The 17169-nt window shown below is 38.1% G+C and overlaps 1 protein-coding gene across 1 annotated transcript in view; it reads left to right on the top strand.

Moving 5' to 3' along the window:
• Positions 1-17169, top strand: part of LOC136858261 (fibrillin-2) — a 529944-nt gene that overhangs the window by 214147 nt on the left and 298628 nt on the right. Inside the window, exon 3 of the mRNA XM_067137663.2 lies at positions 1967-2077. Within this exon, the coding sequence (XP_066993764.2) occupies positions 1967-2077 (111 nt within the window). The remainder of the gene's footprint in view (positions 1-1966; positions 2078-17169) is intronic.

Below are 17169 nucleotides of genomic sequence, written 5' to 3'. Positions count from 1 at the left end.
CAACACAGCTGTATATTATTCAGGAGAAATATATTATCGCAAGTTAGAAAGTTGTGGTGGTGGTTGTTTTAAGCGGAGGGGTTAGCCCTTATACTACCGATGTTAAACTGCAATAGTTTCTGATCCGTTTTCTCTGAAAACTTCTCATCATAGACAACTTATTTTTCTCTAATTCAAATTCTCACTAATGATAAATATACTGAGTTAATCCTAACTCCCTTCTTGCAGTTGTGTAGATGTTACAGATACATGTTTGATAAAAAGTGGAATAAAATTTATGTACTACAGTAAATTATATTTTAAAATGTCATATTTGATTACAACTTCCCTGAGAAAATTTTACGAAAAAAATAACTTTTCGGGAAAATCAACTTAAATTTTCAAGATACATCAGTGTCTTGCAGCGTATTCCGGGTTATCATCTTCATTATCATTCTCAGTCTTTCTACTTTTTCTATTGTCCTTCCTAGCTTTCTTAATAAGCTCTTAATATCGTTATCAGCTATTTTAACTCTCAAAATATAAATGTCTGTAAATGCTTTCACTGTGTTTTTGCCAGGTTCAATGTTCAGATGTTTCAAAACACGTACCCTTCCAAAATTCCCATAATTAAAGGTCAGGACAGCATCATATACACCAATGCACAGATTTTCAAAGCCAACAAACACAGTCTTATGGAATCTACTCCACACAACACTGTTGAAGGACTCGTTAGGATCTTGCATCCTGCCTTGCAAACTTTTCTTCAGCAAAGTCGAATCTATCAGACCCATGTAGAATGGGTTTATGTTATCTCCAACTGCCACAGAAAGTGAATGTTCATGCCTGTATTGAATTACACCGTTAATAAAATGTCTTTCAATTCCAAAGAGGAAAAGTTTCAAAACTATAATAGTTAACTGATGGGTGAGTGAGAAAGGTGGGCGTGGCACCTAATGCAGCATTATATTTGAAAGTCTATTTTAAACCACTAGGGGTTTTTTGGGGCAAAAAATTTTGCTTTGGGTATGTAAATGTGGTTATAATAGACACACAACACACAAAAAAGTTATTTTTTACCCAAATGGCCTAACACCTTCCCTTAAAGGGCACAAAGATGTTAGAAGCCGTATGTTACCGACTTTGTTGATAACATTGTTAAAAGAAGCACTGTAGTAGGTCTGGAAAAGTTCGAAATGCAATTTTGTACAATACATTTGACCACACCAGTAATATATAAATTACATTCTGCTACGGAGAAATTTGTTACCTGGGTTCCAAGGGGTGTGTTTGAATTATATGATAGGTCGTCATGATCTGCACGAATATGGTTTTGTGCTTTTATATGCTCAACGATTATTAATATGCAACTAATTAACAATATCACTTTACTTTCCTAATTATATGTGAAGATAAAATAATGACCTAATCAAATGCATAAAGTATCGAAATGACTGATCATCTTTGTAATACTGACAATCTTGACGTTTTGTATATTACACGAGAGAATTTCTCAAGGCAGGTCTCTTATAATGGAAGTGATTTTTTCCTATAAGGGACAAAATTATTACGCAAGTATGTGCGTTTCTATGTTCGGTGTCATGAATGCATGTTATGTGTTGTGTAGTGTGATGATGATGATGATGATGATGATGATGATGATGATGACGACGACGACCGTAATGAGGTAGGAAGAGCTCCGGTGTCGGCGCATGACCTACTCCTGTCTAATTACTGCAGAGAGGTTTTTAATTGAACTTGGGCTTTTGGTCGCAATCTTGTGATTAAGAATCGTATATCACCACCACTCCTACACTACCGGTCAACATTCTGAAGGTATTATTTTTTCCATCAACGGGACTCGAACTGCCTAACCACAGTGCCAAACCATAAAGATTTGATGCCTTAAATATTATGGCCACCAGGCGGGTTGAAATTAAATGTTAAATGTTTTGTAGTAATTAATTTATTTTGTTTTGCTTTTCAGCAATTTGCACCCGGCCATGCGGTAAAGGCCATTGCATTAAGCCGAATATCTGCCTGTGCGAATCAGGGACAGTTTCCTCGACGTGTGCTTCTTCTATGCAGTCCAAGCAGGGTAAGTTGTCTGTGGATTTTTATTTTTATTTTGCTAGCGGTTTAAGATCATTTATGAATATACAGTACAATACAAATGCCACGTATAACTCCAGCTATGAATACTGGAAATAATTTGCTTCTTGAATAATTTTTCTCTGGGAGTGACGCCGGGTGAGGGGTGATACTGACCATATACTGATCCATCCCCAGAAGTGAGATCAGTAATCTCTGGAGTTTCAATTCTCCAATTTCACATTGAAAACTAGGTCATAAGTGGAAATTACTTATTTGTTCACTTAAACCTCATTCTTCTTGCTTCCTATTGTCTCGAAAAGATATGTTGCACATGCACTTCACCAACGATAACCACATAATAATAATAATAATAATAATAATAATAATAATAATAATAATAATAGTAATAATAATAATTTAAACAGTTCGCCCAAAGTGCAAACGTTTCATTGGTACTCTAAACATCAATACTCTTTTCAAAACTGGAAGGCTAAAACAATTAACGGATACATTAGATAATTTCAACACCCATACTTTAGCACTTAAAGACACCATGTACATTGATGATAATCAGAATCAGGAAATTATAGGATTTACAGAGAGAAAGCAATAATTTTCCTTCGTAACAAATCGGTACAATTTGGCAGTGGATTTGCAATTAGAAGAAACGTCATAATCATAAATCACGTGTGTCAAAGCTTGCCCGCCGTAAGCGCAACGCCCGTGCTAGACCAACACCACCTAGATGTCACCACCTAGATTACATCTAGGTGGCGTTGGCTAGACATGCGTGTGCGCGAGTGTGCAAGTCGCTTCCCCCTCACTCAGCTTGTACTTCCCCACGTTGTTGATTCAGGGCTGTGCACGCTTACCGGTGATAGGCACCAGTTACCTGTTTTGGCCTACAAGTAATAGTTTAAACATTCAGCGGCATGGGCTGTGGTATAAGGACTGACACAGTAATTTGTTAGAGTGTGTTTGTATTTGTGTACTTCTTTATCAACATGGTTGCTTGAAGAGATGCTACTTTTATCATAGCCTATTTTCTTTTGTTTATGTGTATAAAAGCATGAAATTTTGCTACAGAAGCGAAATAGTACCGGTGTACTATTCTGTTTCATAAATATTCATAGGATAGTTGAGGATGTTAAGCCCCTAAAATATAAATGCCTTTTATTTTGTACTTCATTGCTTATGGCAATCTTTAAAATAATTGTTTATTTTCCTGGTACACCGTGATTACAAAGCATGTTGTTCGACACATTTCATACAAACGCCGTGTTGAATACTTTGAATTGTGTATGTCCTCATATGAAACACTATAAACATGTATTGTACGGAGTACCATGGCTATGAACGTGTAATGTACACCCCTCCAGGCTTGCGCTGTCTGATAATGTCCTGTTAATCTCTGAAGAAAATGAAATAGCGTATGGCTTTTAGTGCCGGGAGTGTCCGAGGACATGTTCGGCTCGCCAGGTGCAGATCTTTTGAATTGACTCCCGTAGGCGACCTGCGCGTCGTGATGAGAATGAAATGATGAAGAAGACGACACATACACCCAGCCTCCGTGCCAGAGAAATTAACCAATGATGGTTAAAATTCCCGAACCTGCCGGGAATCGAACCCAGGACACCTGTGTCCAAAGGCCAGCATGCTAACCATTTAGCCATGGAGCTGGACGTAATGTCTGATAATGTCCTGGGTAAGCGCTCGTAACAGCTGTTTCCCGTTCACGTAGAGCTGTCAGTCAGCCCGTGTCATAAATTTACTAAGTACTCAACTTTACTTCTCCTGAAACAATTTCAATATTGTCAATTTAATCAGGAAATAAATCCTATACACTAATAAATGCACATACACGTACAAATAATTCAACCATAAAGATCCACAAAAAGTAGAGGAATTCTGACACCTTCCACACCTTTTCCAGTCGTAAGACGCAAAGCGTCACATGTAATTCAGATTAATCAAGTGAAACTCAGAAAAGGTCAAATGTAATTCAGCTTAGTCAAATGTGATTCAGAAAGCTTTAGTTGTAATTCAGATTAGTCAAGTGTGATTAAGAAAGCATTAGATGTAATTCAGATTAGTCAACTGTGATTCAGAAAGCATTAGATATAATTTAGATTAGTCAACTGTAATTCAGAAAGAGCCACATGTATTTCAAATTAATCAACAATAATTCTGAAAGTCACATGTATTTGAGATTAATCAACTGTAATTCGGAAAGCGTCAAAGAGCAAGAAAAATAAAAAAAGCAATTCTGAACGTTAAAGTTAAGAAAATATTCATTGACTCTGACTACCATTTATCTCTAGTAAAAGTAAAATATCAACCTAACAGATCCAAACACAGACTAGCCAGAATCCTGCGAATCGAGTCGGAATTTCTTAAAGAAAATACGAGTACATTCGATGAAAATATTTCTAACCACAAACCTTCCAAATGGTTGGAACTCAAAGACATGCTTTTGAGAATTTCTGATAAAAGGTTGGCATACCCCCGCCCCCCACCCCCAGGGAATGCAAACATAGTTGGTGGAATGAAGCGCGCGACAAGGCCTTAAACTTTATAATTGGATCTTGGAAAACTTGAAATTAAAACTTAACAAATTTGGCATGATTTCACCAAAATCCAGCAACAAACTTCAAATATAATTTGGTCTGTAAACGCAAATATGATCACTAACTGCTGTCAGAAATTCACCAAGATTTTACAAGAAACAACATGCGGAACTTCTATAAGACATTCAGAGAAGAATTATCATATTATCAGGCACATAGTCCGGCTCCATGGCTAAATGGTTAGCGCGCTGGCCTTTGGGTCAAGGGGCTCCGGGTTCTATTCCCAGCTGGGTCGGGCATTTTAACATTAATTGGTTTACTTCCACTGGGTTGGGGACTGGATGTGTATGTATTGTCCTTAACATTAGAAATCATCACAAACATACAGGTCGCCTATAAGCTGTCTACCAGTTAAAGACCTGCACCAGGCCTCTCCGGAGGCCAAACGCCATTATTATCAGACACCTAGACTTTGCTTCAAACATCCGGATGGAACTCTAGAAACGAATAATCAAGAAAACTCTAAACTCCTAGGAAATTACTACAAGCGAATTTTAACCTGCGAATCGCCCATGGATCAACTCACCATTGAAAAACCCACTCCCAGCCTCCCATATCAGAGAAAGTTAAACAAATAATTCGTGAACTTAAAAATAACAAAGCCTCAGGGGAGAGTGGCATAACTGCTGAAATGTTGAAGATAGGAGGCGAAAGCTTAGCCCAAAAAAATCCACAAAATGTTGAGAATATCTGGATCACGGAAGAAATGCCTGGAGACTGGAAATGTGCACTAATCCATCCACTGTACAAGCACACGGATAAAACCGACATCAATAACTGCAGAGGGATTTCCTTGATACCAGTTACTTACAAAATTATCTCCAAAACCATGTTTGCTAGATTTGAAAAACAAACAGATCGTTATAGCCATAGACCCGGGTACTTTTTGTTGTATACACATTTTTTGCCCTCCCAATCGCCGCTACTAAGTCTGAACAGACTCGAGCCAGACTCATTGCTGTTCAGTCAAAGAGGGCGATACCTGAACAGTGATCTACGTGTGTCAACCTAAACCTAAACAAGCTCGCTAATAGCGAACCACGTGCATTGTTTACGATATTATTGCACATAATAATTTCACAATTGAAAAAGTACCTGAATAGGTTAATGCTTTCAGTTTTGGCATTTGAATGATATACGAGTAGAAAAAACGATTATTATGGTGAAAATGAGCTCACACAAGAAGTACGTAGCTACTCGACAAGCGGTTTGCAATTTTGCTCGTGTTCAACTGAAGTGCGCAGGGTTGTATAAGTTCAGGCGCGAGTCTCGAAACCTGATGGAATAAATTGACTTCTATACAATGCAGGAAGACCCACAAAGTTTTGTGAACGCAGTTTGCCTCCCGATTTGAAGAGAAATCCGTTATTTTTAATGTGGGGAAGGCTGTAAAATTTTAAAAAAATATGTTCTCGGAACTTGTCAATAAATAACTAATTACAGTTCTTATTTTATTACATACAGTATTATATTTATAACTTAAAAATGAAGATGCTGTCTTTAATAGTTTGTTCGTAATAATTCTGTGTGGATGATGACCTTAGATGTTAGGCCCCTTTAAACAACAAGCATCGCCATCATCAATAGTTCTGTAAAAAGTTGAGCGCTGTAAAAATACACTATAGCCTATTCAATATTTAATGGAATGAAAACTGTTGAACAGAGGAAGCTGATGTTGCGCAGAAATAAATATCTCCAAAGTATATATTTTCCGAGATATTTCATCCAAATATTTAAAAAAATTCTCTTTTCTATCTGTCCAATTTCACATGGTAGTTTGTAAGTTGAAACAGATATATTTGCCTTACGAAGAAAATATTCTTCTGTCTTCCATTGAATCAAATAAATATGTCGTTAATAAACCATTTACTTCCATACCACGTGAAATGTCAACCTATTTGGAATCCGTGGTAGAATGAGATGTGCGTTCTTCGAGTACACCAACACGGCCACATAGCGGCTGAAAACCGACTCATCCTGTTAGCTCTTGTTTATGCAACCCGTCTTGACGAACAGTACAACTGATTTCATACAGCTCAGGCGCGGAAACTTGTCAACGCACTCCTTCGGAATAATAGTTATTATGTACATACATACATACATACATACATACATACATGTTCATTACAAACTGTAAGCGCCTCCACATGCAGTTAGCATTACTTCTACGTTACGCATTTTATCCCGATATCACTGGAAACAGAATCTAGTCCTCGTTCCCCAGTCTGCTAATCTTATCATCCCGTGTCGAGTCTGTTATTCTACTCGACAACCTGTCCTTTTCCAACCGTATAAAATGACTCCTCCCCAGAAAACCGGTTCATATGCATAGCATCATCAAGTCCATTCGTGACTTTAAACTAGCTCTTTTCTCTTCATTGCGGTTACCCTCCTGCCATGTTCTCACCTATTTGTTTTATTAATCATCTCACTACTTTCACATCTGCTACTGTCAGCTTATGAATAAGATATCCTTATTCCACCGAGCGTTCAATTCCGTCCAGCAAAGTTGAAGTCGGAGTATGTAGCGGGATAATTTCAGCTGGGAATTTGCTTCCATCTTACAAAATATCGTAGATAACTTTGAACTCGCTGCATTAGCTCTTCTACACTTTGACTCGATTTGTTTTAGTATGCTACCATCCTCGGAGAATACACATTGCACAATACTGTCCGTATTCCTTACATGGCATTCAGTATTCTTAGAAACCTTAGCGACCGACACCACTTTAGTCTTTAGATTACTAATCATTTACTAGGTGGTAAAGGCGTTCTCGGTTCACTCGGAAGGACGTGGGGTTTGATTTCTCGTCAGGAAGTCGAAACATTTAGAAACGAGATTTCCAATAGATGACCCTGAGGTTTACTCAGCCTGCACCAAACACTGTACCAAATTAATTCCTGGGTCAAAGGTGGCTGGGTATAGATATAAATATTGGCATAAATTTGTCTGGAAATTTTCCGGCTCCATGGCTAAATGGTTAGCTTGCTGGCCTTTGCTCAGAGGGGTCCCGGTTCGATTCGCGGCAGGGTTGGGAATTTTAACCATAATTGGTTAATTTCGCTAGCACGGGGACTGGGTATATGTGTCGTCTTCATCATCATTTCATCCTCATCACGACACGCAGGTCGTCTTCGGGCGTCAAATGAAAAGACCTGCATCTGGTGAGCCGAACTTGTCCTCGGACACCGCCGGCACTAAGAGCCATACGCCATTTCATTTTATCTGGCAATATGCGATACAAAATGTGTGAGATGTCACACCTAGCAGCCGTGTAGGCCGTTATGGATTGATGAATCGCCATGACTGGGAGACATTATCAAAGAGGGACGTACAGTACAAATGGTCGATGTGATCTTGCAGTCTGTGATGTATTGATGGTTGGCCATGACTAAGAGATATAGAAAGCTCCTGCATCATTATACTATAGAGGAATGTTTTATTAGCCCTGAGTCAGTTTTCCCCTTTCGATGCATTGAATCCCACACTTGTTGACTGCAAATTCCACGCAGATGTCCCTCCAAAACTATTCGTTACATTTAAAATAAATTTGCCCCGCGAGAGCATTTTCATAAATAATGTGAAGAATAGTTACAAAATAATATTTTATAAGTCGTTCAAAAATGTATTAATTTTTTTATTCTTTATAGACCCAAGTCCGAACTAGTTCATTCTTTAATATTATTTCCTCTTTTTAAAAATTCAGTTGATCTGAATGGATTATTTTTCATTTTAAAAAATTTTTAATCCAAATTTCAGATAATAATGATTAATTTTTACGTCCCACTAACTACTTTTGATGTTTTTCGGAGACGCCGAGGTGCCGGAATTTTGTCGCGCATGAGGTCTTTTACGTGCCTGTAAATCAATCGACACGAGGCCGGCGTATTTGAGCACCTTCGGAATGATCTAACATCGAACCTACTAACTTCAGAAAGCCAGCGCCTCAACCATCTGAGCCACTCAGCCCCGCTCCAAATTTCACTCTTTTATGCATGTGTAAAATCATGTTTTACCTAAATAATTAAAATTATCAAACCTTTATTTAAATTGATTTATGCATATTATTATTTTTTTCATAATGGTACTTCTGTAGATCTACTATATGAAGAATTTTACGAAAATTAGCCTGTTATTCAAGTGCGGCCCGCGAACATGCCTAAGGTTTCCAATATGGCCCTCGAGCCCTTACAAATTTCATTTATTGAAAGACATGATCATTTTGTTTACCCAAAGGGAAATTTTTGAGAAGCAGAATTTTTAGTTGCTAGGTTAGCCTTTACCTTTCACTCCTCCGATGTCGCTCAAGGCCTGCAAGGAGGTGGTTTTTAATCCTCAACGGTTCAAGCACAGCAAGCAAGACAATGGGTAACCTATTCCATAAGAATAACGTAAGTAAACAAATTCTGTTTCAGACATATTGTCTATTATCAGCACACTCACAACTATGAACAAAACGAACAGCTAAAACTAAACTAAACAACAACAATATTTAATGGTTGTAGCAGAGATGTTGTGGTGTTTATTTATTATAGTACGTTTTAGATGTAGTCTTTCAGGGGCGGCTTTTCAGGTGAAGTGGGTGAAGTGCCACTTCACCATTTATTTTTACCAGAATTAATTTTTTTAAATTTATTTTTCTTATGACATTTGTTGGTTTTACGGAAATATATATTTTTTGTACGGCGTTTGGAACACCAGGAGCTTGCATCACTTGATGAGAACCAGAGGAACTCACGAAAGCGCCGGCTGTCAGCCACCCAATTTACGGCGCGTGAGCTTGAGTGAAGACGAGAGATTCAGCAGCTGGCTATACCTCCCAAGTGCCGCTTGGTCTTGGCGGTTGCCATGACAACCGTGACGTCACCCGCGTACTTTCTTCATAGCGGAATGTGCATGAGAAGTAGCCGAAATGTGCATGTGAAGTAGCCGAAATGTGCATGTGAAGTAGCCGAAATGTGCATGAGAAGTAGCCGAAATGTGCATGTGAAGTAGCCGAAATGTGCATGTGAAGTAGCCGGAATATCGGAATGTTTCGTCTTCCCTGCGTCATCCTGTGTGAAGTACGAGTACTTACTTTTCGTGTTTCATTTGTAATGTTGTGTCGTTTTATTTAAACATGTATCTTGTTTATGACATAGTGTGTATTTTATTAGAAACACCATTTTCACGTTGGAGAAACGAAGATCAGAATGAAGTTCTACGTTTTGGTCGCCCTACTGAATCACTGCAAATTTGTGCTACAAAAGAAGTGAAACATTCCGGTAAATCTTACAATCTTAGTTTCAAGCGATCATGGTTGAAGGAATTTCCATGGTTGTGCTCCTCTCCAGCTCTACAGAAGTTGCTTTGTTGGTCCTGCTTGCTTTTTAGCAATAAAAATAGCGTATGGAATAAAGAGGGATTTTCAGCACTTTTGAACACAACACGTTCTTTACATAAGCACTCAGACTCTGCAGAACATAATTATGCAGTAAAATGCCAGCTAGATTTGAAGACTTTGGAAAGAAACCTAAATATCTGATGCCCTGAAGGAACATGCTAGACTGTATATTGTACAGTTCAATGAAAATGTACATTTAAATATGCTTTTCCTTCAGTTGGTAATATAACTTTTTCGGTTTCTAGCGTCAGTAAACAGCTGTGCGTCGTAAATGAAAACACGATAAAATGTCCAGCTCTTCCCGAGGCTGCCGCACTTCCACAATTGTTAGTCCCCCGGTCAGATCTTATCTGTACTTTGCATTGTAGAGCAAAGGCAGTCACATGGCTGCCGCACTATGACGTTACACAGAGCTCCGGTCTGTATACATTTTTGGACACGTGCTGGACCCTCCGCCAGTCACAGGTACGAGGTACGAGTACAAAACAACCAAAAACAACACGTAGTTCCTAAATCTGTCGCTCGAAACAGAACGGGTTATAGTTCTTCACCATACTTTTCAGCCACGAGCCGCCACTGTAGTCTTTACCATAAATTAATCCAGTTCAGGGACTTTGTCAGTACCTTGTGTTGACATCAAACCTTCACTCTGCAGAGTGGTGGTTGTCGTGGTGGTGATTATTGTTTTAAGAGGAAGTACAACTAGGCAACCATCCTCTATACAACACTAATCAGAGAGAAAAATGGAAGGGGTCTGACACTTCCAAATAATGAAGAAGTACAAGCACCACAAAGGGCGTGAAAATGAGACTCCCTAGGCCTCCATACATAATACCGTCGGGGTCGGAAGAAAATAAGTCTTCACCAAGGGAGGTCGGATAGGATAGATGAAAGTGAGGAGTTTGACACAAGTAAGTGGAAGCAATGCCAGGACTCCGCTAAGGGCCCCGTGGTTGCCAACCCACGCGCCCATTTCAAGAGTCCTTGGGGGCCCTTTTAGTCGCCTCTTATGACAGGTAGGGGATACCGTGGGTGTTATTCTACCGCCCCCACCCACAGAGGTTCACTCTGCAGAAAGCTGAGGATAATTTTGAATAAAGTCTAAACTTAAGTCCCTGAATTTGATTCATTGGTGGTAAAAATTTCATCTAAAGCTTACCATATCTGACGACACTTAAGTACCTGTAATACAAAATAATATTAATGAATTTTCACAAAGTAAATAAGTATGTTAAACACAGCGCATTTCAACACTAACAACACCTCGCGGAATAATACAGTATTCATGTAAAAATGGCAGTTTTCCACTCTTTGACCTTGTAGTAACAACTATAGATGTGCCATTGTTAGGTTAAGTGAGAAACTAGATATCCTTACTTCAATACCCTACATGTTAACTATTGACTTGTGATTATGACAGTTGTCCGGATAAACTACACTACATTTGAAGTGTTTTTCCGTCATAATCTAAAATTTTGAACTGCATCACCATTATTCCAAATGAGCGAACATCTAGTTCAATATATCCACAATAATTTACTAATCAAGGAGCCATCACTGGTATAGTATTTTCATGCATCAGATGTATCGTCTTGGTCGTTCAGTAACCTTTGCCAGCTGTTTAGAAAGCTAGCATCTATACAAGCATGTAGTACGGTACTACAATTATTTGATGCTAGGATTAGAACACACAGTAGGCTAATAATGTTCTAGGAATAAAATTACAACATTTAAAATGTATAAAAAGTGTAAAATACTACACTCAGAATATTCGCTGAAAATTAATTAATGACGGACTATCACGCAATGTGCATAGAGGTTATGAACACAGTTCAACTTATAACAATGTTATTTTGAAACATATTTCCGCGTAATAGCGTTCGCACATTTTCCCACATAGCTCGCATACATAGCTTCTATCTAATGGGAGGTCTTTTCCTGGCACAGCTTATAGTGAAACTGATGGACTGCCAAACGTGCCATGGTATGCCGCAGTTCATTATTCGATAAAAATGATCATGTCTGGAGAGCTACGCACATCCTTTCCGCCCGTTAAACTATGTTGTGGTGGTAAGAGAGTATCAGGCGCTATTGTTCTGAATATCTGAACCCGTAATGGAGTTTTTACAAATATTCGCTTAACAGACGACACTAACTTGTCCACTACTGAATAGCATGAATGAATAGTCTCTGCTATACGGAGTCTCTGTGCGAGACGTGTTAAGTGAATGAAATTAGGGAAAATGCCTTTTAACGTTGTGTCCGATTTAATCATGTAAGCTAGCTGCGTCCATTACCACGAGGAGTAAATTGTTGTATCTAACATAATCAGGCTACAACAGTTTCATTGAAACAATGACAAATTGAGCTACTTTTATGTTGTTAGTGACCTCTAGCTGTCCTACATTAAGAAAGTATGGGATAGTAGGCTATTCTTTACTAAGAGCTCCACCTACTATATTCGTTACGAAACGACCTTCAGAGTCGGTTGTTTTATCAACACTAACCCACACATACGGTATTGATTTATTAAAGACTTCTAAATATTGGACATTACTTTCTCGTAATACCGGCTGACATAAGTTTTGCATAAACTGCTTTCATCTGGAATATGTTTATTGGTGTATTTGTGAAGGACACTTCTGAGTGTTGTATTGTTGAGCTTAACCAGAGGAATATCTGCTGCTAGTAAGGCCTGACAGAGGTCTGAGGAACACTGTGTTAGCCTACTCCCGAAACACTCCACAAGCTTTTTTTGCATACCGGTAGCAGAATTCGTATTACGTTTCCTAGCGACTGACTCCTTTTGTTTGGATGCTGGAATACTTAATACCGTTTCTCACTTCTTCTCGCATGCCTTACAATATTTTATTCTAGAATATGTAGAAATAAATTCAGAAAAAACTCGTCTCGGTAGCCTTTAATCCTACGTTTTAGTTTTTGGCATGACGTACACTATGTGAATATAAAACAACAGCACTTAGCCACATTCCACAACTCACACGTAAAACACTCAGCACTATTAAGACGACTGGGCTAAACAAAATATCCAATCAGCCGCTACCAAACTTGTGCCACTACTGTTGTGATTGTTGTGAAAGATTGATTTGGCGCGTGAAGCCCTTACACTGATATTCCCAACAGTGTTGCCAACTTCCATAATGAGGAAGTCACTGATCAGCCATGGAAAAATAGCTACGTCCCTATACCAACAACGATACCTCATCTTTTTGTAGCTAAAGATCTTCAAAAATTAGATAATTCCCTATACAAGCAGTATTGAATTTTGATTTTCTTGTAGCTAAATAATAACATAAAACCGCTTGGTTTAGTGTAAAAATAGCAAGATTGACAACACTGATTCCCAAGCGTGAGTGGGGAAAAACCTGGATTTTATCATAGCCACATGACATCCAGCTTCGCATAACAAGTATCGTTGGTGAGTCATTAGAGATGGGGAATCTGATTCTTTTAGAAGAACCGATTCATTTGAACCGATTCACTAAAATGATTCGTTCATTTGATTCGTTCATTTAATTCGTTCATTCCAATACCGCGTGACGGAGAGCCGAAAGCGAAACCATGGACTCAGATGAACCATTCCGTTATGTTCTTTATAACTGCTACTGCTTTACATGTTTACAGGTTACAAGAAGTGAAATGTTCAAGGTATAATAATAATAATAATTGATAGCATTTTAACAAGAGTAATATCCTTTTTAGAGGTTACAGTTGAGAAATGCTACACAACTGTCTGACTAATCCTTTCCAAACTTAAGTAGCTACCATTCGAAACTATACGAGAATCGAATTTGAAATTTATAGTAGATATGAACATTTTTGTGGCCATGTTTCACACGTTACTTCACAAGAACAAGAACGTTAGCGGGAACCTTGAAGTAAACTTAACCTAACATTTCGCAACGAGCTGAAAGTTGAGTGTAGCTTAAAGTTCCGAGAAGTGTGTGACTTGAAACTACGTGATAATTTCTTATTTAAAAAATATATTTTTTCCTGTAAGGTTAGGTTAGAGTATTTGACTTGTGGACAGGACTTTTAGTTCAGGTTAAATAAAAAATAAGAGAGTCGTTCTTCACAAGTAGTCATTGATTCAAAAATGGTGGATACCCGATTTGGCGATATGAATCAGAACGAACGAGGAACCAAGGAACGAGTTGCGGCTGCCATCTCTCGATTCAGATTTCGATTCACAAACGAGTCGATTCATTTCGCTCACTGAATCATGATTCAATCGTTCAGTGCAATGATTCGTTCATTTTGAATCACTCGTTCAGAATCTCCCCATCTCTATGAGTCATGCTTCCCTGCTCGCTATCCTGCTTGCTGTTTCTTGCTGAAGCACATTTCCCACTCCTTCATACTGCGCAGCAAAATGCTCATTTCTTATCTGAATGATCCCTCTTATCTATGAGTCATCATTGTCATCAATCACATTCCTTGCACTCGCGGAACATATTACACATCAGTAGAAAATTCCAGGGCATTCAGTTATGAGCATAATAAAAATGATAATATCCTTTTAATATGTCATTTTAGGGAATAAAACCCAAAATATGATTCATCTATTAAAAAAAGACAAAATATGCATCGTTATGCTCAATAAAAGTGGTTATATTCTGTTCAGATATTAGTGATTTACATAAATAATTTACCAGCATATTCATGCAATGGTGGGACAAATATATGCAAACGCATGAACTTCCGATCCCTAATTATAATCAATCATGAATGAAGCAGAAAACACTTTTTTTGATTTCCTGTTGAAAAAATTGACAGTCGATCAGATATTGAATTCATGGGCTCTACCAAGACCATCTTCAATGTATCTGACAAGACCATCTCCAATAGTATCAGACCTTAATACAAAATCAACATGGCCGACGCATCGGTTGAATGCAAACAAGCCTGTGATACATAAATATAACCTTCTGATTGATCGTATTGAATTGCTGTCAATAATAACGTACAAGTTTAAATATATCATGTTAAGTTGATGTAACAAAGTAAGGAGATCATCTGAAAATTTAGAGTAATTTAAACCAAATGTTGTCGACATTGGACACATGTAACGCAGAGGCCGATTTGTAAGAAACATATTTGTGGACTAATGACATAGATACATCAGCTATATTGAACACTGATTGCATCACTAGAATTCTCTCAAGCACATGCATTACATGTAAAACGTCACTTATGAGGTTATATGGTTTATCAGGTCGAAAATATTTTAGCAGGGCAGTCGATAATATCCTTATTCCATGGATATTATATTAACGAAAATAATAAAAACCGCCATTTACTCTATTTGCCTTTTCATCCTCTGTACGTCATATCACACTACATTCCTTATTCTTAAAGCAGTTTATTGTTTTCATTCGAGAAAGCTTTACTTGGGCTAATAGAACCAGTGCTATCTAGTCATATAGTATTTAGATAAGCAATATGTGAAAAATTCATTACCGGTATATAAATATTTTCTATGACGTAGTATAGTCTAGGAAATGGGTAAGTTAGGATTGCATTCTAAAATAACAGTCTTGAGGAATATCTGATGCGTTTCGAAGAGCGTCAATTTCAAATAAATAAATAAATAAATAAATAAATAAATAAATAAATAAATAAATAAATAAATAAATAAATAAATAAATAAATAAATAAATAAATAAATAAATACATACATACATCTTCGTAAATTATTCCATTCCGTTTCTTCCTATAAATCAATACTTGTTTTTGGAAATAAATATATGTGAATGAACGTGCTGTTACCATATGCCTTTAAATATCATAGCCTACTATACGCGCACTTTTCCTTGAGCCCGATTTTTACGGGGTGAGGAGCAAGGAGGGAGTGCTGCCAGTTCCGGTTATACTGCCAACTGGATGGAAATGAAATCTGAATTGAATCGATAATATGGTCGATCGATATGAATTTTCTAAACATTTATTATCTTACGTCAACAATTGTGTCACGCATACATTATTTAACATTATATAACATTTCTCAATGCGAATCTTGTTACTAGCATAAATTATATAGTTTGGCTTTGCTGTATAAACAACAACAGTGCTAGTTTGCAAAGTGTACGCCAGATGTCGCACAGCGATGAATAAGCGATTCATTGTTTTTGTTTTTTTGCTAGGGGCTTTACGTCGCACCGACACAGATAGGTCTTATGGCGACGATGGGACAGGAAAGGCCTAGGAGTTGGAAGGAAGCGGCCGTGGCCTTAATTAAGGTACAGCCCCAGCATTTGCCTGGTGTGAAAATGGGAAACCACGGAAAACCATCTTCAGGGCTGCCGATAGTGGGATTCGAACCTACTATCTCACGGATGCAAGCTCACAGCCGCGCGCCTCTACGCGCACGGCCAACTCGCCCGGTGATTCATAGTTTGTGTTTCAAAGATTGCCGATATGGATGTCGAAGATAACCGAGGTCTACCGATTCAGCACTAGAGAGCTCCGGGCTCAAGAAAAAGTGCGCATATAGTACATCGTTCAAGAAATGCATTATCTTGTTGTCACGAATTGCAATTCTTTCATAACAATGATTCTGATAAATGATTCGCCTAACAACTGTTATACTTCATCTGTTAGACTTCAGATAATTTTTGTCTCTCATAGTAGAATCGATTTGAAGAGGAGCATAAATGTTCGTGCCTATTAAACACATTAACATCCAAATCGTTGGACAGTAAATACTTACCGGTACTGTAAGTGACAGTATATCAGTTGATACCTTGTCCTCTAATTTTACAATGATATACCGTAATCTTCATTCACCGAGCTCGATAGCTGCAATCCGGTATTCGGGAGATGGTGGGTTCGAACCCCACTGTCGGCAGCCCTGAAGATGGCTTTCCGTGGTTTCTCATGTTCGCACCAGGCAAATATTGAGGCTGTATTACTCGCGAAACTTTTAGTGATACTTCTTTGTACGGGGTTGAGGAGCAAGGAGGGAACTAGCGCGGTTCCGGTAATACCGCCAACTGAATGGAAATGAAATCTGAATTGAATCGACAATATGATCGATCGATAGGCATTTTCTAAATCTTTACTGT

Source organism: Anabrus simplex, chromosome 1 (assembly GCF_040414725.1).
Source record: "Anabrus simplex isolate iqAnaSimp1 chromosome 1, ASM4041472v1, whole genome shotgun sequence".
In the NCBI taxonomy this organism is placed as follows: Eukaryota; Metazoa; Arthropoda; class Insecta; order Orthoptera; family Tettigoniidae; genus Anabrus; species Anabrus simplex.
Note: the sequence above shows the minus strand (reverse complement) of the source record. Positions and strands in the feature narration are given on the sequence as shown.